Below are 26,850 nucleotides of genomic sequence, written 5' to 3'. Positions count from 1 at the left end.
AACATACAAATGTAGTTTTTTTTTTCTGTTTGTGTTTTGCATAAACTTTGCATAAGTGCATTTTGGAAAATTTATTCATATACATAGTAATTTCTATATAATTTCTACATATATAGCAACTTCTCCAGTGTGGGGGTCAGTGCCCCGATGAGTTAGTAGTATTAAAGTGTACTTAAATATACTTGAATAAATTAGAATGTGGAATAGCAGTATATAAGTAGCACAATGGCGGTATAGATGAGACTGTACTTGTGGTAAACTTTAAATATTTTTCAATAAACTAAAATGTAAGTATACCTAATAGACCAGTAAGAGAATGAATGTACTTTTTGCATTATGCTTTTGTAAACTTAAAAGAAATCTCCTATAAATGTACTATATTCTAGCATACTACAAGTATGGTCAGCAGTACACTTGCTGTAGCTGTACTTTCAAGCGTAATTAATAAAATCTCCTTACTACTGTAGTACTGTTTGCCAAAGGAATGTATAAAACCTACAAGCCTTGTTTGCTTGAAAATATCCCCACTACTGAAAGTTGCATTGTTGATGCCACGATTGCTAGCTCGTATCTAAATCAGTTGTGAAGTTTTTTTTTTTTTTTTTTTTTGCTTTGTTTTGTTTTTGGAACAAGTTTTGGCATTTAGCTTGATAAAAACCTAGTTTTTGAGTTTAAAGTACATTTAAAGAGCTGAAGCTCCGTTTCTAGGGTGTATGTGAGAGTTTAAAACTAACCTGGTTACATTAGCATTGCCGCTAAGTGACTTTCCAGCTAGCAACATGTTGTTTAAACGTCACAATTATATACAAATGCTTTATATTGTGACCAATTATTAGCATGTGTGCTAATGAAGACTTCCTTGCATGACCAGTATTTCAAGGTTCTGTTATTATTGAAACTGGTTTTTACTTTAGATAACGTGTAAAAACATATTTCTTGTTACTCCACAACAGCAGATGGCAGCATACGTACCTATGAGCTCTAAGAGAAATAAACCGCCGCCTCTTCTGAGAGGAGACAGAGTGCATTTCCTGTTATGTCTGTTCCGCACATACACAAACACACACACACACCGCTCCCTGCACTTTTCCTGCTTCCCACCCGTCTGCGTCTGCTGGGGTATCTGCAGCCGCTTTAGTCAAAGACAATGGAGAAAACAAGCGAGTTAAAAATGTGCCTGGAGTCCTCACTGAACCGGATTTTTCAAGCGACGGTGAACGACATTCTGGACTCGGTGGAGCGGACCCTCTCCGAGTACCAGGGAGCCATCCAGACGATCCAGACCGAGAATGAAGGCCTGAAGCGGCTGCTATTTGCACAGAGGAGCGCAGAGTCTGACCACACAGGTCCGCGGTTTGTTTATGACCTGTCTCTGGTGCCCTGCACTGCGAGGACTGTGCAATGTGCTTAAGTTTCTTCGTATTTTGATTCAGAAGTCTCATCTTCTTTAAGTTCATTCTGCACATTGCAGCAAACCCTTAAAGTTCCGTGTATTAATCACAGTTTGGGGAAATACATAAAAAGAATTGCAAATTCTTCCAAATGCTAATAAGCAATTAATTTCTCTATGAAAACAGCTCGACGTTTAACAATATCCTTCCATACTGTCTTAAAGTTATAAATATAAACTGTGAGGAAGTTGTATATTATTATCTCACATGGAACCGTTTTGACCAGAACAAACACTGTTTTCCCAAATTTCCCAAACAAATACTGATTTTCATCACATTCCCTCTCAGTAGCATGGTTATTAACCAGACATTATATTTAAAAAATAGTGACACTAATTTCTCTAAATATACTCCATCGACTCTATGCCTGGCAGAACATAAAAAAATGTTTTTGGTCATTAGAATATTTTCTGACCAAATAGGTTAGATTTATTTATGTATGTACGTTTAGGCAAATAATTAATTCTTCTGACTGCAGCTTTGAGCAGGTTTATGTTAGAAGCTATCCATGACTTACAAAGATTAGCACACCTCTGCTATAGTTGGAGGTTATGTTTTCTTATCTTTCTCCTTTTGAATAGCGACTAAAATAAATGGGCCTCTGTGTGACGTCCTATTTAAGTTTGAAATAGAAAAAATAAAGTGTGTAAGCAGGCTTCTTATGTTATAACATTGCTCGCATTAATTCACATTTCACCTTCTCATTAGATATTTTTTTTTAGATTCTACATATAATGCTGATCTCCCTAAATCAGATAAAACTTGAGCACTGAGATTATGTCAAACCTTTTAGTTTAGTAATGTCATGGAGATTTAATAAATTGGGACAGCCGCCCTCTAGTGGAGAAAAATACACGTACAACTCCACTGTGGGTTTTGCATCACGTCTGTGGGATTTTTACTCATAATTCATTCTACACGTTTACCGACCTGGTCATTGTTTTCATTTCACTTTTTCAGATGGATGTGAGGAGGATTCTGCCTCCGACTGGAACAGTCGTCCTTCTACCTCCACCCACACCAAGTTTAAGGTGTCCATCTGCAGCAGTGACAAGAAAGGCTTAAGGAAGAGACATAAGAGCAACCTAAAGGACAGATCATTCTCTGCTCCATTTTTTCAGCAGACAGATCAAATAGAAGAACAGTCGTCTGTTGACAAGTCCGTAGGAATCTCAGTTCCTGTGAAAACAGAGCCTGATTTGGAAGAAAGTGGTGCTGTCGACCTCTCCCGGCCTTCTCTGAATCAGACGGCAAAGCTGGTAAAGAATGAGGCCTCAGACGTTTTCGGTGATTCATTCACAGATGAGGAACAGCTGCATCCTTCAAGCCCTGACCATAGAGGCAGTGAGTGTGGCGTTAAAGTCACAGTTGTTTCCGGTTGCTACACACAGGAGGGACATTTCATCAAGGTTGAGAAAGAGGAGGACGCTAACGGTGAAAGTTTGACTCACCCAGAGTTGAAGTACGAACTGAAATATCAGGAATCAGAGTCGGACCAGAGATGGATGGAGGGAACGCACATCCAAGAAACGGAGCAAGAAGAAATAAGTTTGGAGCAAAGCGATTCACCCGTTGTTGCTGAAGACGAGACCCAAGAACAAAGCGTCAACCTTTTACACTGCCCAACCTGTCCGAAGACATTCAGCGAAGCAGCTTTGCTCAATCTTCACGTCAAAGCTCACAGCAGCAATAGTAAAGTTCACAGCTGCGACCTTTGTGGGAAACACTACAAGCGTGCCGACCTCCTCTTATCCCACCGGCGCATTCACACAGGAGAAAGACCGTACGGTTGCAACGTCTGCAGCAAGACCTACGCCCACCCCAGCCAACTCAGGGTGCACAGGCGGATCCACACCGGCGAGAAGCCCTACGCCTGCTCGTACTGCGAGAAGCGCTTCAACGAGAACACCCAGCTCAAGGTCCACCTGAGGACTCACACCGGGGAGAAGCCGTACGGCTGCCGGCAGTGCGGCAAAACGTTCCGAAACGTCGGAAACCTGCGGATGCACGAGAGGATCCACACGGGCGAGCGGCCCTACGGCTGCGCCCAGTGCTGCAAGAGGTTCAACAGCCTCGGCGACCTCAAAACACATTACAGGAGCCACACGGGGGAGAGGCCGTACAGCTGCGAGCTGTGCAGAAAGACCTTCAGTCAGACCGGACACCTCAAGATCCACATGCGGATGCACACAGGAGAACGGCCGTACGGCTGCGACGAGTGCGGCAAGAAATTCACGGTGGCCAGCAGCCTGAAGCTGCACCAGAAGACCCACACGGGGGAGAAGGAGTACAGCTGCGCGTCCTGCGGGAAAAGCTTCAGGAGGTCCTGTCATCTGAGGAGACACGAGCTGGTGCACACAAAGGAGAAGCTTTTCTGCTGCGGTCAGTGCGGGAAGGCCTACGCCGATAATTCCAGCTTGAGGAAGCACCTCAAGATTCACGCGTCGCAGGAGCGCACCCTGCAGAGCGCAGGAAGTACGAGTGAGGCTGGAGTCTCTGTGTCTGGGACACTTCAAGATGTGACAGAAACTTAAACCAGTTGGCCTAGAAGAACAGCGGCACATCAGGGTCACTGAAGAGAGAGAAGAAAAAAGGAATAAATTCCCCCCCCCAAAAAAATTCTTGAGATTTTTCTCAGAAAAGTCCTAGAAAAAAACTTGTCCAAAATTTGCCAGAAAAAAATAATCTAAAATGTTCTAGAAAAAAAAAAACTTTAACATTTGTGAGTTTCAAAAGTCAACAATTTTTGACTTTTGGAAATCTCTTTGTTTTTTCTAGAAAATGTCTGATATTAATCTAAAATTTCTGAGTTTTTTTGGCAGAAATTTACTCCCTTTTTTTTTTTTTTTTTTTACAATTGCCCTAATACGCAGTTGTGTAAAAGTCTGTGAATAACACAGAAACAGGAAAGGATTCACTCCTGAAGAGTTAGCTGTAAATCAGTTTGAGTGTTTGGCATATTTTACTACGTTATTTACAAAAGCTGCTCCCTTTCTTTGTCTTTCCTGTTGTAGCACCACCAAAGGAAACCTTTTAAAAATGGTGATTTTATTATTAAATCTTCAAAGCATTAAATCAAAGAAATGACTGAATGCTTTTTTTTTTTTTTACATATTTACACCTCTGATGTAAGTGACTTGATTATAAGCTGTGTGGCTTCATACAATAAGATTGTAAGAGTAGACTTGTTTAATGATGTTGTCAGCTTTTATGAAAATGTTTAATATTCGTCTTCGTATTTGTGCCAAATTCTGTTGATTTCAGTAAATGTTGAGCTGCTGGAAGATGTTTTTATTGTCTTTGCTGTGATACCAGAAACAGTGACCTGCTCTGGGAATGAGAGGGCTTTTGTTTGTTGTAGTAAATGTACAATTACATAATGTAGCATGATGTATTAAATCTGAAAGCTGTCATTGTGATTTTTGTCTCATTTAAATATATTAGTCAAAAGGTTTTTTTTTTTTGTCTCATTTCCTTTTTTAAATTATAGTGTGAAAATTTTGTACACACCTAATATTTATTAGAGGTTTATAAGAATGAGAAGCATGCCAGGACCAAATGTTGGAGTATCAAAAACCTAATTCTAATGCTCAAAACTTGAAGTCCTAGTGGGGAAAAAATGCTGATGAAAAAAGGTAATAGTTATGCATGTGGCTTGTGCAACATCAAATTAATATGCTGCAGAAGTATTGCTAAGATTTTTCAGGAACAGAATCAAAACGTCATCAAATTTGTCCCGTCAGAATACAACGATGGATCTGCTGTAGATGTTTCAGCAATTTGTTTGTGTTTCACATGAAAGGCAGCAATTTTAAAGTTTGTGAATGTCAGTAAAAATATTTTTTTTAAAAACTTAGGCAAGCAAAACCAAATCTGTTGGTTGATTTACTGTTGACTCATTGTGGAAACAAGTTCTGCTTTTAGAAGCCTCGCACGTCTAGAAGCTTTTATTTATTAATTGTTTAACAACAAGAAAGGCAAAGACGAAAAACGGGAAAATGTGCAGAAAATAACCGAGGGTCAGGAATCAAACAACCGACCGCAGCCCTGCATATGGGACAGTTTTTATTTCTATTCTGCCAAATTACATAAATGTGAAAAATGTTCAATGTTAATTAATTTTAAGATCAAATGCAGAAGCAGTTCATTAATGGGTTTTATCAATACATTCTGCCACAACCAGGCCTTGTGAGGACATACAAGATCTTGATAAGTAGCAAACAAGAAAATAAATACAATGTCAAAAACAAAAACATTACAAAAGGCTGAAGCTACACCTGCTCCATTTTACAACCAGACCTAGAAAATGGCTTTGTGCCGATCTCTGCTGCTGCAGTTCACTCTCAGAAAATGGCAAGCATTGTTGTTTTTTTTAAATTGGATTTATGTAATACATCCAAAAAGCAGAACAATCTAGTTTTTAAATTCATATTTCTCAACAGCATGAGTCACTCGCTTCTTCTTAACATAATAGAAACAAAAAGAAAAAATCTGTAAGATGTGCAAAAAAAAAAAAAAAATTCAACATTTATTCGACACATAACGGAAGTAATAAAGTGGGGGCGGGGGGGTTCAGCATACTTTGTGTTACCTAAAATACTGAACAATGTCTTGTGAAAACAATGACACTTCTACTTTTCTAATGTCTTGCATGAGCTAGCTACGCTGCAGTGCTAAACAAGGGGTTTGGTTTGAGCTGTGTTATTTTTATTCGTGTCCTTCTTTCGCTGAAGCTAACAGCATTTCTGCTCACAGAAATTAGCATCTCCTTGCTTCTGCTCCTGTAAAATTGCTTATAGGTTCCACAAGGATGCTGCAGTCCCAAAATCCTCCTGAGTTAACAATGATACTTGTAATTACATTATGGAAATTTTTACATGTATTGACCTATAACATAGTTTGTTGAAAAGCACATATAGAATAATATCAGATATTGTCTGAAGATTTCAGAAGTATTTGATCTGAAGAATAAAATAACCATTTATAGAGTTTCTTCATGAAACAATGGAAACCAGTACACAGTTCCATATTTTCCATTACAGAATGTTTATTTGTTAAAGGTCTATAACATTCTTCTTCTATTCGTTCCATAAAGAAGACTTTCTTCATATGTGCCTATTCACACTTCCTATTGGAAGGTCTTCTTTGGACTTTGGCTGATTTTTCATGTCTCTTTGACAAACTTAAAACAGAAACTGAGAGACGCATCAATCATCAGTTGATTATTTGCTATAGATAACATGTTTTAAGCTACGTAGTTGTGTCTGTGGGGAAATTGCCACTTTATTCATTTTTAGAGATTTAGCACAAGAAATAGCTAAAACATTCTGCCGTTGTGATGGCTTACTATTTATAAAACCTCCTGAAGACCAATTAAAAATTGGATCTTTACTTTCATTCCTTAAGTTTAGAAACGTTTAAATGCCTGAATGATTCATAGAACAAGGCAGAGTCTCTCAGGAACATGTCATACTGGACTGAGTAACAATCAGTTAAAGACTCAGGAAAGCCAGAATAACTGTTTAAGACAAATTTGGAAAAATGACAAGGAGTTCCCAGTACAAAATAAAAATAAATAATTGATGAGTCAATATTTTTGCAACGTACAGGGAACCGTTTTGATTTCTTGCTGTGGGTTTACTGTCGCACATTTATGTTACCGTAATCAAAAATGGTTCTGTTTTGTGTTTTTTGCACAGGCAAATTGGAAACGCACGCCTCCCCTGTTCTTCGCTGTGTTCTGTAATCCACAGCGTCTTCAGAGATTTCCCTCGCTGACGTACTGGGAGTGCTGGGTTACGTTCCAAATCTCCCGTGAGTCGGAACTGGAAAGAGCAGACAGAAAACAAATTTATCCGAGCATTCGCATAACTCTGGTAAAGCATGAGAAATACAAGAATGGGCCTCACTTCGTTTGTGTCTCCTTGGTTGTGGTTCTGCAGCAGTCGAGTCTCCATGGGAACTTTTCCTTGGATAGATAAAGCATAGGCTGAATGGTGCTGCTAAAGTCCATCAAGCCAAAAGCGACATGGTGTATATAGCAGCGAAATACGTCTTCAGAGAAGTACCCTTTAAAGGGGAACAATGCAACAGAAGGGAAGTAGTTGAAGACAATGATGGCCAGGATTATCAGAACCATGTTGAAGGCTCTCTTCTTCACCGGATGTTTCGAGTCCCGGCCGGGCCTGGACCGCCTCAGGGCCCAGAGAATCACCATGTTGCAAAACACCATGAAAGCAAACACTGTGAGGATCATCACCGTGTAGACCTGCTCAAAACCCGGAATGTTTCCAGGACATTTAGCCGAGGCATAGGCCAGGATAATGAGCCAAACCACGATGGCCAGCGCCGGCCTGTGCTGCCGGTCTTTGAGCCTGGTGAAGAAGATGGGGTGGATCACGGCGATGTAGCGGTCCAGGCAGATGCAGGACAGAAAGAGCGGCGAGAAGTCTTTTATGCCGTAGAAGAAGCGCAGGATGTACCAGGGGCTGCTGGCGGTGAGGAAGACGATGCAGGCCAGCTCCAGCGGAGGGGTGAGACAGAACAGCACGTCTAGAACCGCCAGGTGAACGATGAAGATGTCCGAGGTGGAGGAATCCCTCTTGCTCTTGTGGATGAGCCACAGCACTGTGATGTTGGCCGGGATGCCGACGAACATGTTGGTGAACTGCAGGCTGAGATACCAGATAAGAACTTCTGGGATGTGTTTGCAGTTCTCATATAAGGTTTTATCACTACTGAAATTTGTAAATCCCCGAGAGACGTAGAGCCCAGAGATATTCAAGTCAAAACCCTCCATGTCGGTTGGTCGGATCAGGCAGAAGGACAGAGCTCTGTTAAACAACAAATCAGTACACACGTTTAAATCAAACAACAATTAAACTCCGTTTAAGATGAGTTGGAAGGATCTACGTGTAACATCACATCTGAAATGTGTGCTCTCTTTTTTTATGTCATATAACTTCACCTTGTGTAGATATGGATGAGGGAAACTGTTTAACTGTTCCTGATATACGTTGTCATGGAAAAGCATTCAGAGCCCTTTGTAGTCGAACCACAAACTGCAGCAACTTTTATAGAGATTTCAAGACAAATAAGCTCATATTTGTGGACGCGTGAAACGCGATTTTCTTTATATATTCAATCTGAAAAGTGTGGCATAATTTGTGCTCAGCCCCCTTTTCACTTTCCACAACCAATTGTCTTCAGAATTCATTTATTAAAGTATCTAGATCCACCTGTGTGCATTTTAGTGACATTATGATCAAAATGCAAGCCACGTATGTCAAAGACGCAGTAGATGTGTAAAAAGGTCGATTCAGTCGCATAAGACCAAAAACGTTTTTGTAGCCAAAACATATTTTTTGGAAAACCAGAACTGCAATGTCATTCTTCATGTTCTGCTTTCAATGGGTCACAGATCTCTATTGAAGTGCCAACAATGTTTATTCTATCTTTCTCCAAAGTTTTTTTTTTTAACCACGTTTCCATATTTTTACCCAATGCTTGCTTTTACTTTTACTTTTACTTTGTTTATTTAAAGATGAACAATGCAAATTACTTAACCAGACAATTTCTGCCAGTCTTCTCAATGTTCCAGAAATAAAACATGGTGATTCCCTGTTAAAATAAGTTATTTACTGACATCCCAATTCTTTCATTATTGAATACAGTTATCTTTCCTTAAATCCTCTTACCATCATTTTGTTTGTTTGTTTTTTTCAAATTACAAGCAAGATGAACAGACCATGAAAATATTTTGTGAAGTCCTTTTATTTAAAAGTGTCTTAGTGCAGCACGTAGGTGCTTAAAGTGTGAGCTCGTATTCAAATGTTGCTCTGTCATTTCTTGCAGAAAGCACACATGTATAGTAAGCAGAAGTCAAATGCAGTAGTAGAAACACAGCTGTCCACAGTTGTGACAAAACTCTTAAAGTAACGTTAAAAGGAAGTTGAAGTCATATTAAAAACAGATAATAAGAATTCATTTCCTTCAACTTGTAACATTAATTTGTTGTATTAGAGATAACTTAATTTGATTCCCCTTATAATTTGAATTAGATATCAACCATTGCACTATTTATGAAATTATTTTCAGTTTCATGTTAACAACACCATTTAAATCTATCGTGCTGCTTCAGTGACAATTCACATTTCCGCATGCAAAGTTAATTCGGAGTTATCTTTGATGCCGGGTAAGCTCCAAATTTACAAGAGGCATATTTTAATATAATTTTATTTTCTGTTTGTGTGTGATACACGTTAGTCACGTACAGCACATGAATGTTGTAATAAAATTGATCCAGCATAGCCTTGTTATCAGTTTTATTGTGTAAGAATTGTTTTTATTCCTTTTTGCCTCATTACTTCATGGAATATCAAACAACAGTTCATATGAGACATTTAATTAAATCTAATCTGTTACCTCAGGTCATTCATATTTATTCATCCTGGTTTCTTGTGTTACTAAAGAATTTATCTTTTTCGTTCAGTTTCCATGAAGGAGCTTCGTGTGAAATAAAACACATTGAGTCTTCATTCATTTAAATGAAGACAGAATACGCTAACAAGGCACTTTGTATTGCAAATGTGCTATATAAATAAAATTACCTCTACCTTTAAAATGTCTTTTTCTAAATGATTAGGACTCGTTGGTGTTACGCTGCAGGGAAATGTTTCGCAACTTCCTTTTCACATCACTGGTTAAAAAAAAACTCTCTTCGGTTTAAACCATAAACTCATCCAAGCATTCTTTATAGTATTATGAATAAATAAAATATTTAAAATATATAATATATATACTTAGATATAGATATAGATATATAGATCTCTTGATGAATTACAGTAGATACAATTTAATCTCTACCTGTGAAACAAAACTGTTACATTTTAAAAATATACAAACTTGGAAGATTAAACTATGCTATTTTTAAAACATATCTCTCTAACGTGTGCCTTTTAGCTTTTATAATGTTAAACAAAGCCTCGTACCTCTTTCAGCAGGACCCCAGTCTTGTCTGGATGCAACTTCTCTGAACTGAGATGTGTGTCAGCTTTGCTGTCACTAATGTAATTTCCTATTTCGTTCTGTTAGAGTTTTGCCGGGCAACTGCAGTGAAAAATGGCTGCCATGCGTGCCAACAAGTGGACGTCAAAACACTATCTCTATTTAAATGGTCGACATGTAAATAAGGAGTCAGAATGCATCCTGGACTTTTGTCACAAAGTCTAAGCAGCAAACTCTGGTGCAGATATTTCCATAAAACTGTGCACTCTCTGTTTAAATTCAAATGCTACGAGTTATAGGTTAAGGACAAGCCACACTCACCTGTTAACCTGCGAGGTGACATATCCATCGACTCCTCTCTGTGTCTGCAGTGTTCCTGCATGAGAAAACACTGAACCTTCACCTTAAAATGGGCAGATTGCATCCTTGAGAGTGTGAGCAAACACTTGAGGGATTGTTCAAAATCGTCCAATCACAGTGTGGGGATGAGGGCGTGGAAGCTGAGGATTTTCCCCCTATAGAACGCCATGATTGTCTTCATTTGGCCCCTCTAAATTTATTACTAAATTCACAGAATTTACCAATGCATTAACTACATGTAGGCATTTTGCAAACAAGTTGAAGTTAAAAATGAATATTGGTGAAATCAACGAACAGCTGACAACTGTCCGGAGAGACGGCGTCATCTTCCATTCACACCAATCGACACTGATGCAACAAACTGATAGAGCCCGACGGAAAATCGGCGGTAAACAACTGATGCAACAAGCCTGTAAATCATAACTGATTAAATTCGCTGTAACATGGTGTAATATGTTACGAGGCCTTGCAAAGGGATCCATAAATTTGAAAAAAAAAATTTTTGCATTTCGACCTGTTACGATCACAAACTGATCTTTATCAGGATGTTATGCAATAGATCAACAAAAAAAAGCGTTTAATGGTGAAGTAAAAGGAAACTGATGTGTGTTTCTCATTTCCTTTCCCCTAATTAAAATGTAAAAAGTGTGGCGTGCGTTCGTGTTCAGCCACCATTACTGACGCTTATGAAATCAGAGTGAGAAATCACACAATCAGCTAGTAGAGTCCGCCCTTGTGTAATTTAAACTCAGCATGAAATAAATACAGTTGTTTTGTGAAGACGTCAAAGATGTTCCTTTTTAGAGAACATTACATAAAGAATAGCATGATGAAACCCAAGGAACACAGACAGATCAGGGAGGAGATGAAATAAGGAAGAAACAAGTTGCAAAGCAGTTTGTTCCTGTTTTGCAACTTGCGAAACAGGGAAACACTCACACTTGGTAGGTTTGAGCGTCCAGAACTTAATTGACTAACTGTGCAAAAGCTAAGAGCGTCACACTTAAAGAGATGCAGCTGTAAATGCAGCAAATGGTGTTGAATCAGTGGGGAGCCCAATTCAAACACATGCCACACCATTCAGACTAATATTTGTAAAAAAATAAAATAATAATAACAATCCATTGTTTTTCTTGTATGTTGCCATTCTCCATAAAATAACAATAAAATGCATCGAAATGTGTGGCTGTAGTTTCCAAGGGAACACTTAAGACATGGTAAAAGAAGCAGGCATGTTTTACAGCGCTCATCGAGAATCACCACATAACCTCCTGTAACCTCTAACCTTGTCCTAAATTTAAAAGACAACTGGGTGCAGCAGTCACTCTCTAAAGTTCATTAAGTGAAACAACATTAAACCCATTTTTCTCTCTCTTTCTTTATTCTCCTGCCAGTTGTGCTGCATTTATGGCGATTAACTTCTGAGGTGGTTTCAGGCTGTTTGAACTGGTTTATTGCTGGAGTTGGACTGCGATTTGTTTACCTCTGTGCGCCCTTCGCCTCTGCTTGTTTGCAGAGGTGTTGCGTTTAACAGAAGGAGCCTCTCCTTCCCAGAAAATTTCCACTGGTTTGGTAAATTCTGCAGAAGTGGGAGAACGCACTCCAGATGCTGCAGCAGCACAGCCATATATATATATATATATATATATATATATATATGAATACATCAAATTTAAAAATAGTATTTTGCATTCCGTAAATTAAAATAATTTCATTTTGGCTTACAATTAAGGAGATATCCTTAAAACACAATGGTAAAGGAGGATTGAGGCTAGGATTGTTAGTCAATCCTCTTGTTTTTATACATCTTTTCTTTGAGACTTCTGTGCATTACTGTATAAAAAGCAGCAAACTGCAGACATTAAATTGCGGATGCAGAAAGAAACACAACCAAAGTTGCTGCTAGGAAGCACTTTTATTCATTTCAATCAGCTCTTATGGAGTATGGTACCCTCAGAGGAAAGAAAAGGGGCTCCACATACCATCGGGTGAACAGCAAAAACCCTAAACAAGTGGGAAACAGACCTGCGCAGACATCCCAGCAGTACCATTAGAAACTATCTCGGCCGTACCACCACCCACCAACTAAATTCTTCTGTAAACTTGAGGATGGCTTCATGCTTTCAAACGTCTAAAAGCGTCCATATCCAGGAAGAATCTGGGAAAAGGAAACTCGTACAAAGACAATGCAGGTTTTCATATCCGTGCTAACATTTAATCTCTACATTTCAAAGTTAAATCTCTCAGTGGAAAATATTTTTGAGTTCAAAACAAGATCCAAGCAATTAAAAAAAAAAAAAGAAAGAAAAAATAATCCACTGTAGCAACATGCAGATGGCAGTTTTGGTTTTCTTTTTTTTTAGCTCTTTTTGCTTCTGGTATAACGTCAGAATCTTGTTGCAACATATTTACCATCTATCGAACTTATTCTCATAGCTTTCTTTCACATGCAAACTTCCAGGTTTCTCCTCATCTCCTTGTGTTACACCTCTCAAGGGCTTGCAAGTTGACCTTGAGTCATTTTCACACATGCGTCGCAGCTCTGAAAGTTTAAGTTGTCCTTTTCAGGAAAGCAAGTGCGGAACATCTCAGAGCCGCCCTTCAAGCGGAGTGGCAATAAAATATTAATGAGCTCACGAGGCCCCAGAGGAGGAAATTTCCAGCTAATTAACTTGTGCTTGTAGTGAAGGACATATAATCTGAGCAAACCATGCAGATACAAGTCCATGAGTTTATGTCCTACCTAGATTGTTACATCATGTGTTTACTCTTCAGGCTGATTAAGTAATTATGAGACTGATCGATTTCTTAATACAACTTCATGACATGCTACTGAAATGTCCTACTTTGTATACTTATTATATTTCTGTTACTGTCCATCAGTAATTTCAGGAAAGTATTAGAAACTGTCAACTTCCTCTTTGCTCCTTTAGGAAGTTATTTAGAAGCCTTCCTGGTTATAAACCCATTTTTGTGGGAGCCACAAGCATTCAATACGTTTCTAAGATGTTCCTCTGAACTGAGTTCATGTGTGAAAAAGACTCAAAATACAAAACAAGTCTGAATATGTAACATCCTAATATAATATATATATAGAGAGAGATTTTTTACTGATTTATCTTTGCGTTTGTAAAAACACTTCAAAAACCAGAAAGAAATATAATTTGATATCAAAAGGAAGGAAATACTAAAAGTGAAGGAACATTCCTCTCTTATATCGATTATATATATATAAGAATGAAACTAAAAAAAACGACTGATAGGTCACAGCAACTGAGTGATAGCATTAGCTGGAGTATGGCGTGTTATTCCAACAAAATCCCCCCTCAAATCATCCCCACTGTCCAAACAGCCTTCTGTGTCATTTTAGCTTTGCTCCCAGTGAAGTTTGTGTTTTGTTCCTTGTGCAGCCGAGCAGCAGAAATGAAAGAAAGTCCTTAAGGAGGAGGAGGAGGAGTGTTAATCTTCCAGATGGGGATCTTCGAAGAAATGGAGTGATTGTGATCATGAGACCTGCCTGCTTTGACGAGTCCTCTTGTTTGTCAGTGTAAGAGGAATTTGTTCTCAGCTCACACAGGTCAGGAGTGTTCACAATCCAGGTAGCGTTTGGTTTGATTTGTAGTTGACCGGTCTCGCTTTTCTTTTTGTGCACCGTATCTAAAAACGGCCATTAATGTTCAGCCGGGTAAACAGAAATCTCTCAGCTCTCCCTCAGACCAGCACGGATATGCTTGGCTGGGCCGCACAACGAATCGTCTCTGATGATGATTTGGAAGCTAATCAGATAAAGGTGGAATCCAGGGTGCTGGAGTCATGTGCGCCGCGAGCTCGAGCCTCAAAAAGCTGCTTTATCAGAGCCGACTTCTCCTGCTCGAGCTGCGTGATGCGCTCGCTCTTCTCCGTCACCTCCTGAAAGAGCAGAAGGAATAGAGACCGTCAGTCGGACGGTGAGGAGGGACTTCAGGGGAAGATTTGTGGGATTGTGTCGAACCTGAGTGAGAAGTCTGTTCTGGTCCTTTAGTCTCTGAATGGCTTGAGGAGGAGCCGGGGCCGGGGGCTGGGAGTTCGCCGAGAGCACTGCTGTCTGAGCACCGCCGCTGGGAAACGTCGGCTGGGAGACGGAATAGGTAGCAGCTTTGGTTTATACAGAAAACACTGATTTCTTCACAAAAAAGACCAATCATCTGGAATATGTTTATGGCACACAAAAAATATCACAAAATATCCTATTTAGACCTAAGAGAAGAGTTTGATTTTCTCCATTGAAAGCACTTTTTGTCCAAGGAATATGAAACCCAGGGCGGAGGGTCAAGGTCAATCAAGAGACCACAGGTGTGGTCGTCACAGTAGTGCAGGGAAACCCGTATAAGTAAAACACTGTCTGATTACGTGTAGAAAAGGGAGACTTTCAGCTGCTTCCGTCCACTGATGCTATGTAACAACAATATAGATCCTGGTGACTGAACAAAAAGAAATTGAACAAAATCAGACAAATTACAGACTTCGTATGAATCCTGCCACAATTTTTTGTCATATTGGTCTCTATGTTATTATTAGTTTTTCACATATAGGAGCTGAAAACTTTACAATTAATAATTTCTTCTTAAATATTTTTAGTTTTGAGTTAAAGCATTGAGTTTAGTGTTTTATATTCGTTGTCGACTATCAGCAGCATGTTCGACTAAATTCCTTTGGGGTTTTTTATTTCCAAGTTTCTCGGCTTCACATATGAAAATGTGAAGCTGAAAACAGCTGAACTTAAACTCGGCTTTAATATTTAAGCTTCAACAGTGTTTCCTGTCTTGTATTTCAGAGTAGAATCTGAAAGGGGTTCTACTTTTTGGGAACTTTTTAGTGGCAAATCTACAAATTCTTAGTAACTTATTGAATTTCTAGACAATATTTCAAGGATTCTTTGTGGATTTGTAATCAATAGAACAGGAGGTAAGTGTTTCACATGGTGTTCTCCTGAAAAATCCAGCCAATTTCCAACCACGTGGAAACAATCATGAAGAGAGACTCCAATTCCTTCTGAGATGAGGAACATCTTTAGCCTTATTCACAGAAAGCAGACGTTGGTTTGGATCTAAACTGGATCTAGACTAAAACGTTTTAAACATCTCAATAGATAATACACTGTTACAAGTTTCTGCTATGCGAATTTACTAAAATACAGAAAGAACAAGATTTAATATTCCACTTTCAGTGAAGAAACTAGACCAGAATTGTTAGTAGGAAAGACAAATATTGTAACCCACACAAAAATTTTGAGTCTTACACACGATTAGATTAAATTTTACCCTGTATTTGAAGCATTTGACACTTACCATCCCACTGCAGGAAAGCAGGTCGTTAAGGCAGCGATTGACTTCTTGCAGTTTGGGAATGAGGACATTCATTCGACTCGGACTGGCATCTGTGAAGAACTCCTGGAACAAATCAAAGAGTTTGATGGAAAAAAGGTGAAGAAAACAACAAAAAAGTCAGGACAGACAACGCCGGTCTGCAAAACACTTCCTTGCAGTCGGAGTAGTTTTTTCCTTTTATTAAAACCAAACATTTCTAACTTGATATTTTAACTTCTTCGTGTGCAGCCTAAGAAAATGGATTATTCTTATTTTCACATTTATTCGCACATTTGCAATGCTTAACTTTGCGAAAAGGCTTTTGCAAAGGACTCAGAGTTTTAAAGAGCCGCAGCAAAAAAAGCGACATTATGGAGTCACCAAGAATCCTAACATACTATTTAGGAGTTATAAAGAAAATATACCAGTCCTACCAATACAAACATAAATAAATATGTGGTATTTCCTGTAAATTGCTGGAGTTTTGACTGTATCTGTGTACTTCTGTCACATGGGATTAATGCTGAGCTTTTTGACAATAAACACTTGATGACGTTATGGCATGAAACAAACAAAGAATATGGACAGGTCTGCTTCATTCGGAGGAACTGTCAGAAACACTGGAAGGGAGTGTAAGGATTTTATGTTAGAAGTGCTTGCCTACTATTTATTAAGTTATTTTTGTGGCTATTTTTTCCTGGTCTGCAGCTGCATTTGAACCTACCGTGCAGTGAGAGCTTTGTCCGACTTGCCGCTGTCTCTCTGTGACATTGTGGATCTGGCCTTGGTACCACTCTCGGGCCCGCTCTACCACTTCCAGGCCTGACAGCAGCGAATCCTTTTCCTGCTCCAACTCCTTCATTTGCTTCAGCTGTGTGAGATGAAGCATAAAGCGAAGAAGTGATGCGGGACGGTGAAAGAGAGCCACAGGGACACTAAAACCTGCAACTTCTTGCTTAAAGTTGAGATTTTACATATAACGTATAAACAGACATATGAACTAATCTCACAGAAAAAAACTTTTCCTGTTTTACATGCATTGCGTAGCAAAGTTTTTTCTATTTATTTTTATTGGATCAAACTTGGGCTCGTTCCTCCAGACTGAACTTCTGTAACTGAGTCAGGTTTGCAGGTCGCCTGACTCTCATGAACATCTTCTGTCCTGTCCACACATTTCCAACGGGACTGAGATCAGAGCTTTGTGACATACACCATAAAATGTTGCCTTTCCTTAAGCTAACTCATTTCATGGTATGCTTTAAGATCATTAATAAAAGACCCATTCGTAAACAACTTTTAACTTATTTCGCTCAAGTTTTAATTTGTTTCTCCAATAATTCCACATAATTGCTTTTCCTTATGGTGCTATCTATATTTTTAAGCACAACAGCTGCAAAAGACCCACATATTATGATCCTGCCTCCTCAGAGCTTCACAATGGGAAAGTTTCTTTTTGTTGTTTCCCCCCCCCCTTAACATTTAACAGTCAGATATGGCTTAGCACTTCAATTTTTTTATGTCTCAGAAAAATTAATCTATGTCCATGAATGCGTCTGACAGCTGTGATCTGTTGCTTTTGAATTAATGGCTTCTTCCTCGCTGAGCGGCCTTCCAGCCCACCTTGTGTCACTGTGAGCGTACAAAAGTATCTTAATGTGTTTTAACTTGAGCAGAATTGCTTGAAGAGATGAACATGTCGTCTTCAGGCATCTGGAAATTGTCCCTGAATATGAACGAGGCTTGAGGAGGTCCTGATATTCTGCCTATTTCCTTTTTTTGTTATTATTATTATTTTCCATGTTATCATAGAAGTAAGCCGTTTGTTTTAGGTATATGCCAAAAACACAAATCCATAGGCGAGCCTCAAATTTAACTCATAAGTTACGATTTAACCTGTCAGAAATGTACTAAGTCATGAGATCATCATCAGCTATGATTAGAAAAATCTTCATGTAAACTTTTTTTTTTTTTTTTTTTTTTTACTTTCAAGCAAGTAATAAGTTAATTAATGTGGGACAGGGAGGAAAAAATGAACTTTTTTGTCTGTTCTCAACTGGATTTCATCAAGCGACCGTTTCAATAAAGGAGTAAACTGTTTGGCGTTTCCCACGCAATACTTATTAGGACAATTTTCAAACTGTTGCCAAGAATAAATCTAATCACAGTTCTCGGTAGTTTGCATAGCATACAAACTCCCGTGTTTTCACCCGGGCATCTGCAGCCCGCTCTTTTGTGCTGGACAGAACAATGGCGCCACACCAATTGTGCCGAATTCTCTCCCATCCCAGACAATGTTTAGAGGGGAAATTGAGTCCGCCGTCATGGCAACCCCACAGCAACCCAAGAATAGGGGGGAAACAGTGGATCCACTTCAACTATGGCCACCCCAGTGCGTGCTTGATAAAGAGACCAAGAGAGAGAGATGTGTGTGAGGGGAAAATGCGTGTGTTCGTGTGTGTTTGCGGCACAGCGAGGCTGCATTGAGTTGTGCTGACCGGGCTGTCTATGGACCACGCTGCCTCAGTCCAGGCCTCACTGCTGGTTTTCAGCCACCTGATGTGTCAACGTTCTACCGTCCACTAACAATCGCTAAAATGGCCTGACACTGGGTCAAAATAAAACCGTGCAACGTGTTTTAGCTCTTTGCCAAGAAGCCCGAAGAAAGTGTTTATAGAGGAAGACTAAAATGGGGCTGGGGGGAGAAGCATGGATCAGCGTTGGGCCACAAGCAGGAAAACTCAAAAAGAAGAAGGGATGAAAGGTTTTCAAAAACCTGTAGGTGTCCGTGCTGTTATCCGAGTGATTGAGCAAACACAGACACACACAACAAAGCACGTAGAATAACACGGCACCCCTCCGCATAAGCTGTTTGGCTTAGACTCCAAAGAGAAACCAGCAGCTGTACAGCTGAACTGTACAGAGAACAAAACGGGCTCAGGGGCTGCAGCCAAGTCGCGACACAAAACTCATCAAAAAAGTCTACAATTATTTAAAAAATATGTATTATTTTAGTGAATAAGTAATTTAAAATAAACGTACTGAAATGTTGACTGTTTCAGATCTAATGTGAGCTCCACATCAACCAGTAAACATGTCCTTGAGTCTCCAGAGTAACAAGAGAAGATTCATTTTAAACATCCTGTCCAACAAACAGCAACATCTAACAATTCCACGGTGATCCCAACCAGTTACTTCATCTGCCGTCACAGCACAGCCTCAGGACCGCAGCTTCATGAAACCACCTCAAAATAACCTTATCAGTCTTCTTCAACCAGCCCCGGCCTACTCACCCAGAGGAAAAACTGCAGAGCCTTGTTGCTGTAAAGGCTGTTGCTGAGGGGGATGAAGACGGTTGTGTAGGCGGCCCACACAGCCGTCCAGGCTGGGCCGGGTGGGCCGAGCGAGTCCTCTACTTCTACCAGGCCCCCTGGCCCGACCCGGCTCACTACCATCAGGGCAGCGAGGGGCCAAGACGGCCTGGGTGGGAGGGATGGAGGGAAGAGAGGGAGGTGGGAAGGGGGGCAGGGGCGGAGGAAGAAGAAGAAGAAGAAAAAGAATTGAGGGGGACAGGGGGGTCGATCAGTCTGCCTCTATCTAGACACAAGGTGCCAAGGGGAGAAGAGACAGAGACGGCAACACAAACACAGAAAGAAAGAGAGAGAAAGAGGAGGTGAGCAGGAAAGAGTGAGAAATGATGAAGTGTGTGTGACGAGTGGGGGGGGGGTGAAAAAAGAGAGGAGGCCTCAGCTCAGCTGGTTGGTCGAGGGAGGGGTGAGAGGGAAGGGAGGAGAATCCACGGACCAATAGGAAGTGCTAAAAGCCACACTGGGACGTCCTTTCCTAAACGTTTTCATGTCTTATTTATATAAATAAAATATTGTTGGATTGTTCGTTTCAAACACAGACCTCAAAGACGAAGCTTCACACTGAAAACCTCAGACAATTCTCTGGATATCATTAATTTAGACTGAGTCATTATTAAGATGAATATCGTTAACCCAGAAATACGGGACTCTTTTCAGGTTCCACAACAAGCAGAAATACATTAATCATAACACACGCAGACCATATATTTGTTCCTACACTGTCAATTGTAGAATTGAACAAAAAAATCTGTTTCCAACTAAAACATTTCTTGAGAGACAATTATATTTAATTGGTTATCATTTAAAGCAAAACACAGCAGCTAAAACGAATTTGAGACAAAAAGCAATTTTGATAAGAATTAGTTTAAACTAAATGGGTATTTGTCTATTTTATAATTTAATAAAAATTATAAAAATAATTACTTGTATGTGCAGTGATGCCGTTTGAAAATTTTTCTAATTAAATTATCCAACTTATGCTGAATTTAAGGCATAAAATTTTACAATTCTGTTTTTAAAAAACTTCAGAAACTTAACAAGTTTTTAGAATGTGGTTTTACAGTAAGGAGATGTTAACGTCTGTCAGTTCGAAACACTATTGGTGAACGCAGAGTGGAAATCTTAATGATGACCGAAACCTAAATGTAAACGAGTCTGCAGCCGAGTTTGTCGCCCGCTATCAACAGATGTCGAAACAATGACTTAAGCAGAGGTTTGTTCAAATGAGGGTGTGTGATCGAACACCAACCATTCCATAATCCACTCCGTTGGAAATGGTGTGCCTCCTGTGCTCTTCTCGACTCCGCCCGTGTCGCCTGGAACCGCCAGATAATCCCGTAGCCGATTCACTCTGCGATCTTGGCAGACCTGATTTTGTAACGCCTAAACACAGTGAGATGAAAACAATTATCAGCACCACATCGCCACCTGGAAGAATCTAAATACAGCAACGACAAAAAGAAAACCTGTCCGATCCTTTATTTTCAAAATGTTTTAATTATGTTTTGGTCGTCAACGTTTTATTAAATCTAAGCATTTTTAGAAGACAGAGTGCCACCTGAGATGGAACAACCTTGTAAATAGATAAACAAAAGCATAAAAAATCTGTAACGTTACTGTAGTAACAAAAATATGATAGAAAAAATTGTTATATTCTTACACCAGGAATAGTTTGTAGCTGTTAGGAGTTTCGTCATGTTAGTTAGCAGATGTCCACACCTCACACTCATGACAGTGACCAAGACACTAAAGATCCCAGGGAATGATGGGGGTGTCAGCAAAATGTGAATTCCCATCACAATCTTTTGAAAAAAACATCACAACAAACACATGATTTCCCAATATCATGCAGCTCCAAGCAAACAGAAGCACTAAATTGTGCAGAAATTTGTTTTGTCTAAATTTGTTTTGTTTTTTTATATGCCACAGGAGGGAGCTCTAACCTCTGAATTAGGCTGCTGTCAACAGCATGGAGGCTTTGATTACATCATGCGTTCAGTGATGCATTAAAAGAGTTCAGTATCTCCTTCAGCCTGGTCTGATTGCGTCATTAAGATAAGCTCAGTGAAGAAAATACAATATCTGATTTTCTCGTCCCTTCGTTTCATTTCTTCATAGATACCCACTCCTTCAACGAGTTTCCAAAATACAATTCTGGCACATTTTGATACTTTATTATATTGATTAAATGTTCTTTAAAACATGACTCTCCATTCAGGACTGATCCAAACAAAGCCACTAACAAAACCTTCTTCTTCCTCAATGAAGCACAATAAGTTTTCCAATCTGTCCAGTTGTTGTTCTGCTGTATCTGTTAAGGTTTTTTATTGCTATCAGATTCAGAAATTTCGATGAGGAGCACTGCTTTCCTTGCACCAAAGCATGATAGAAGGGGAGGTGAATGTTAGGAATTTGGGGAGGATTTCACTGCAGCAGCAAATCACTGCGCTCTGCTCTGTTTGCTGTAATCTGGACTAAACCACCAGGCTTTGGCCACACATGAGAGATTATATCACAATCATCGGTGTCTATGACGTTCAGCCTGTATTTTAGCCATACGTATTTGAACAAGCAGCAATATGCAACGCCTGTCAAGGGACTTACATGCAACACTTTGCTAATATTTCAAATCCAGCTAAATTGAGAGAGCTAGGACATTGATGAGGGGCAATAAAAAGCCTCCGGTTCAGGTCAGGACATGCTCAGGGAGGCCATGTTGTTAACAGCTGCCAACAGTCTGAGCATTTCCCTTAATGTCATCTCAGACGGCTAAATCAAAGCAAGAACATCTCACCTAAACGAGAAAGTGTTCATGTCTGGCCAAAGTGGGAACTGACTCCATTCAGAAGTGATATGGAGACATCAGATAAAAACTGAGCTGTGTGAAAAAGAGATTTAAAATGTAATTATACAATCATTCTTCTAGTATTTTATTATTCTGATAAATGAAGATTTTTCATTTAACCACTTCATCTTTTTTCTGTGCAATATTAAAAGATGAAAATAAACAAATAATTAAATCTTAAATAAGGACATTTCATTGTCTAAAATGCAATAACAGCATTCATTTAGTGTGTACTTGATCATTTGTAGCAAAAGGTGGATCTGCAGCTAAAAAATACCAACAGGGTTTCCCTCAGTGTACTATAAGCCTGGCGGGCCACCAGGCTTTACTTGTGCCCCCACCAGGCTTAGCATTGTTAATTAATTAGTTGGTTTTTTTGTGTGTTTTTTTTTGGGGGGGAGGGGGTGTTAATGATTGCCTTTTTTTAAAGACTTTATAGTTGGGGTTTAGGTATTAATCTTTCAGTCTTCCAAAAATGCATAACTATCAAACGATATTTTCAAATTTCCTGTCAACTTTAAACATTTTTTAACTCAATGGATGGCTGGATGGCTGCTGTAGAGCCCGGAGCACCGGGCTTAGCAAGGTTTCTGGGGGAAACCCTGACCAACATGTGAAAAGCTCAGCTCTTTCTACTCGATTTAACATCAGTGCAGTGTAGAGCAGACTATTTTTTGGATTAACCAATTAATAACTGTAACACAAATAGTAATTAATTTATTTATTTTTAGAGAATCTGAAACAGGTGAGGATTAAAACTATGCCCTTTGAGAAATTCTGAGAAGAATATTTACACACTTTTTTTTTTTCTTAGATTCAAAATGTATTTTTAATTTCTGTGCAGATTAAATGATTGCTTAATTGCTGCTCTGTGTTGTTCTTTTAGCAAATCACCTTTTTTGAGTCTGTTGATGATTATTAGTTGATGATTATTTTCATAATTGATTCATCACAATTAATCTGATTAACTGTTTCATTCTTTTTTTTAGATGAGTAAAAATGGAGTGAAGTTTGGGAAAAACATACTTTATTGCATTCATCAGCATAACCTTCTATTGTAATTCCTTCATTTCTTTTGCATTTGAACCACTTCATCTTTCATGGAACCTGCTTGTTTACCTGTCCTAGCGCTTAGAAGAAAGAAAAAAAAAATCAAAACAGGTCAAAATTGAAGGTCACAGTTTATAAGGAAAAGACTGATCAGAATAATGTCCATCTGAAGATGCTTTGCATTGCAAATGCACATCTCTTGGAACGAAATGTTGGGATTTAAAAGCTGTGTTTCTTGTTGGTAACAATTTAAACTCAAGCAGCGAGTAAGATGATTCTCTCATTGTAATATTTTGTATGACTATTTTAACTGAGTTAACAGTTTGGGAGTTACAATCTCACCATATCTACATATCTATCCATCTCTCTGAATGTCCTGAGTAAAAAGTGGTTCAAGCAGTAAAAGCCCTGAGGGTTGGACAGCAATAGCGAGAGACTATCTAATAATACAGCTCTGGACAGGTCTGCGTGCGTACAGATGAGACTAACTCTGACAGACACTAGCTGAGTGAGTTAGTGTGTGCATGTCAGAGCCAGAGAAGAAGACGGTTTTTTGTGAAGGAGATGCAAGCGCAGAATACGATAAGGACTAAGGAAGAGATGTGGAAATTTCTTAGGTTCTTTGGCCTACATTTATTGCACAGGGGCAAAACTGGGTGATGGTCAGGCTGCACAATCCTAAAGGAAAACTATGAACTCACTGCAGCTCTTGACATGACCTCTGACCCTGCCTGTGGTTAACAACAACAGTTGTTTAATCAGGGACTCGTGATTGGAGCAGAGGCCTCTGTCCAGGCCCAGTTTATATTGTAACTCTAGAGTTGGGTTGTGAAAACCAACAGGTCTCTCTTACTGAGTCTTTATGAATTCAGCTCATTGTTGCCATTTTAAACATCATATAACACCAGCTGATATGCAATTATTTCAGTTTAGAAATGGCTAATTGGGTGTGCAAAATTGGGATATTAGTTAATGATAGGATAAATTATTTATTGCTACTTTATGTTTATAACTATTTTCTTAACATTTCATGTCTTAAGCACAAGGTATTTATTTAACTTCTTTTTGCCATGGAAGGACAGAGCAGTTATGCAAAATTATCTTAGAATTTAGCAAATTTAAAAAGATGCAAAAGTGGATAGTGTGAATTGTGATTATTATTTAAATGATCTTTCACTAGTCTTACACAGATGGTTATAGTTTGAGCTTAGAACCATCCCTGAACTTCACAAAGCTCCAAGAGTTTATCCCATTGCACAAAGTTGATTTGCAGCCACTTACATGGTTGGAGCTGCGGAGACTCCAGCGCAAGCGACTCAATGTTCCTGATTCTGCTCTGCTGCGGCTGTGTTGCTTTGCTAACATGGCCCCGGTCGGCGTGGTAGCACAAATCCTCCGGAGCGACGGGGATCCGCTCCACACTCCGCCCGGACCTCTGGAAGCCCGAGCCGTACCGCGCTTGTCCACATGCGGGGAACCCCGTCCCTTCCTCGGGACGGGCCCGGCTCTGCAGGGAGGACGCCCGGTGCGGCTGGGTGTTTGTCACGTTGCCCAGCGGACGGACTTTGTTCTCCACCCGAAGTCCGACGCTGCATGTGGACGGGGGTGCGGGTTTCTGGGGATGCCTCGGACCCTGCTGCGGGTGCACAGCAACCTGGGCCTTGAAGTGGGGGCTGTTCTCCGGGTTCAGCATGGAGTACCGCAGCCCGGCCACGAACCGCTCAAAGGTGAGGCAGCCATGCGGAGGAGTGACCCTCCTGAGGCAGCTGAGCACTCCGCCGGGCAACTCCCTGGTGTCTGCGCCCTGCCATCGGCTCTCTATCTCCGAGATGTGGACATACCCCCTTCTGTCGTCGTCCAAGATGTCAAACAGAGTCCTCAAACTGTGCAGGAAAGCTTTTGGTAACCCATCTGTGGTATACTCTGTCTCCTTGGGTTGCATTTTGTTCGCTTTAAAGCCGTTCAATGGGACTTGAATCACGTCTTTTCTTGACCCAACTCTTCCATAAATCGCAGCCGTTCCGTTGAGGTCACTGGCTATCAAAGCCATGAATAAAATATTGATAACTTGCACAGGATAATCATTCAGAAGAAATAAACTAACTAATACGAGCTACCCCGCTTTGAAGGATATGTTACAAAAATACAAACAGTGTCTTTTTTAAGTTGTTTAACCTAAAAATAGACTCGATAACTTGAGGAGTTCAGTAAAACGCCCCTGATCGAAACTCAGCGTCAGTACTCCGATCCTCTGATCCATACTTTCCTTTCTCTACCCGGACCGCCCTTCAAACTACTCTGCGCGAGCGTCCTCTGATCAGCCATTGGCCGCGGCGTGCGCGAGCTCAAAGCTGATTGGTTGCGATCTGCAATAGGATTAAGTTTGAGTTGTGCTTTTGTTATTAAATTCAGAAGAGACGTTATTCATAAAGATTGAATGTTATGTTACCCCTCCCTGTAATTAAAAAACTCCTCCACACGCTGATCATACAGGAAAAAGTAATTTACGTTAGCGTTTTTCAATACCTCTGAAGTTTTATTTTACTAACTTGTAATAATAATAGTATCTTTTACATTGGTTGTAATTGAAGGATGAAGAAAAACATTAGTTTGGGGCTGCTTTGCTAAAGCAATTAAGGACGATATTTATCCAAAAACAGAACAGGAATTTCTGCTCATTCTGTCTGACAAAATCTGCTTTTAAAACTCAGAAAAACCACACTCGCTGGGTCTAAAATGTGATCATTTTCTCATCAACATAAAATGACCTTTAAAATCTTATGGTCTCTCCTGTATCTCACCCCTCAACCTTATGATGGGTACATTTTATGAATCGCATATAGGATATGAACAGAGACATGATTAGATCTTGCAAACTAATTTGCAATTATTTAAATTTGGTGAGACGTCAAAACATTTGAGCACAACTGATCCTTAAATATGGTTTAAATGTGGTGGCCGATGAGTGACACAATAATCAAACATCTTTGCTACAGAAACATCAGCTGCAGCATTTCACACTGTAAAACACAGCTGCTCTCAATTTCTGCAGAGAAACATATTTTCCTTTTAGCTTACCTGCTAGCTAACCAATCAACAATTGAATATAGAGAATTTAGTTGCTCAGCAGTTATTAGTCAGCATAAATTCTACTGATATACAGCTTTAACTTCCCTGCTCTCAGCGTGTCTTTATCTCTGATAAGATAATATATCAGCAGGTATTTCTTATCCACCACAAAGGACCTTTCAGTACAAATAGTTTGTATGAATGTGGTTAAATTGCACTCACAATAAACAGTTTTCTCAGGGACAAATTCTACCTATGCAGTCAAAAGTGTTATCGAGGTGAAGCTGCAGCTGCTCAGCGTGTTGCTATAAAGCATCAGGTTGTGATCAGATCCATGCAGAAGAACTCAGAGCAGCTCC

General features: G+C 39.7%; 3 protein-coding genes across 4 annotated transcripts; 1 reads left to right on the top strand and 2 right to left on the bottom strand.

Moving 5' to 3' along the window:
• The first annotated feature begins 252 nt into the window (after window positions 1-252).
• Window positions 253-4,864, top strand: LOC106917422 (uncharacterized). Its single transcript, XM_014986382.2, has 2 exons — window positions 253-1,346; window positions 2,412-4,864. The coding sequence occupies exons 1-2, from the start codon at window positions 1,148-1,150 to the stop codon at window positions 3,983-3,985; spliced, it is 1,773 nt and encodes a 590-aa protein (XP_014841868.2). The 5' UTR covers window positions 253-1,147; the 3' UTR covers window positions 3,986-4,864.
• A 635-nt stretch (window positions 4,865-5,499) lies between these two features.
• hcar2 (hydroxycarboxylic acid receptor 2-) lies at window positions 5,500-10,843 on the bottom strand. Of its 2 annotated transcripts, none has more exons than XM_014986384.2 (3): window positions 10,779-10,843; window positions 7,361-8,284; window positions 5,500-7,276 (listed from the first exon to the last, which is right to left on the bottom strand). In XM_014986384.2, the coding sequence occupies exons 2-3, from the start codon at window positions 8,248-8,250 to the stop codon at window positions 7,210-7,212; spliced, it is 957 nt and encodes a 318-aa protein (XP_014841870.2). In that variant the 5' UTR covers window positions 8,251-8,284; window positions 10,779-10,843; the 3' UTR covers window positions 5,500-7,209. The 2 variants fall into 2 exon arrangements, with proteins under 2 accessions (XP_014841870.2, XP_014841869.2); XM_014986383.2 differs by lacking the exon at window positions 10,779-10,843 and adding an exon at window positions 10,442-10,762.
• A 1,870-nt stretch (window positions 10,844-12,713) lies between these two features.
• Window positions 12,714-25,677, bottom strand: sapcd2 (suppressor APC domain containing 2). The gene is made up of 6 exons (XM_014986385.2): window positions 24,704-25,677; window positions 20,777-20,910; window positions 16,887-17,033; window positions 16,145-16,246; window positions 14,809-14,928; window positions 12,714-14,726 (listed from the first exon to the last, which is right to left on the bottom strand). The coding sequence occupies exons 1-6, from the start codon at window positions 25,470-25,472 to the stop codon at window positions 14,598-14,600; spliced, it is 1,401 nt and encodes a 466-aa protein (XP_014841871.2). The 5' UTR covers window positions 25,473-25,677; the 3' UTR covers window positions 12,714-14,597.
• Between the last annotated feature and the right edge of the window lie 1,173 nt (window positions 25,678-26,850).

The sequence above is a fragment of the Poecilia mexicana genome, unplaced genomic scaffold (genome assembly GCF_051168715.1).
Source record: "Poecilia mexicana isolate PSO_F unplaced genomic scaffold, ASM5116871v1 scaffold_12, whole genome shotgun sequence".
NCBI lineage: Eukaryota > Metazoa > Chordata > Actinopteri > Cyprinodontiformes > Poeciliidae > Poecilia > Poecilia mexicana.
This window is presented reverse-complemented; position numbering and strand designations above follow the sequence as displayed.

Bases quoted from the DNA above. Each gene is read 5' to 3' on its own strand.
- sapcd2 (XM_014986385.2), bottom strand. From the start codon at position 25,472: ATGGCTTTGATAGCCAGTGACCTCAACGGAACGGCTGCGATTTATGGA. The intron at 17,034-20,776 runs GTTGGTGTTCGA...CATCTCACACAG, and splicing joins ACGGAGTGGATTATGGAATG to CTGAAGCAAATGAAGGAGTT. The intron at 14,727-14,808 runs GTTCGACACAAT...CTGCTCTTTCAG, and splicing joins AGAACAGACTTCTCACTCAG to GAGGTGACGGAGAAGAGCGA.
- hcar2 (XM_014986384.2), bottom strand. From the start codon at position 8,250: ATGGAGGGTTTTGACTTGAATATCTCTGGGCTCTACGTCTCTCGGGGA. The intron at 7,277-7,360 runs GTGAGGCCCATT...TGCTCTTTCCAG, and splicing joins ACCAAGGAGACACAAACGAA to TTCCGACTCACGGGAGATTT.
- LOC106917422 (XM_014986382.2), top strand. From the start codon at position 1,148: ATGGAGAAAACAAGCGAGTTAAAAATGTGCCTGGAGTCCTCACTGAAC. The intron at 1,347-2,411 runs GTCCGCGGTTTG...TCACTTTTTCAG, and splicing joins CGCAGAGTCTGACCACACAG to ATGGATGTGAGGAGGATTCT.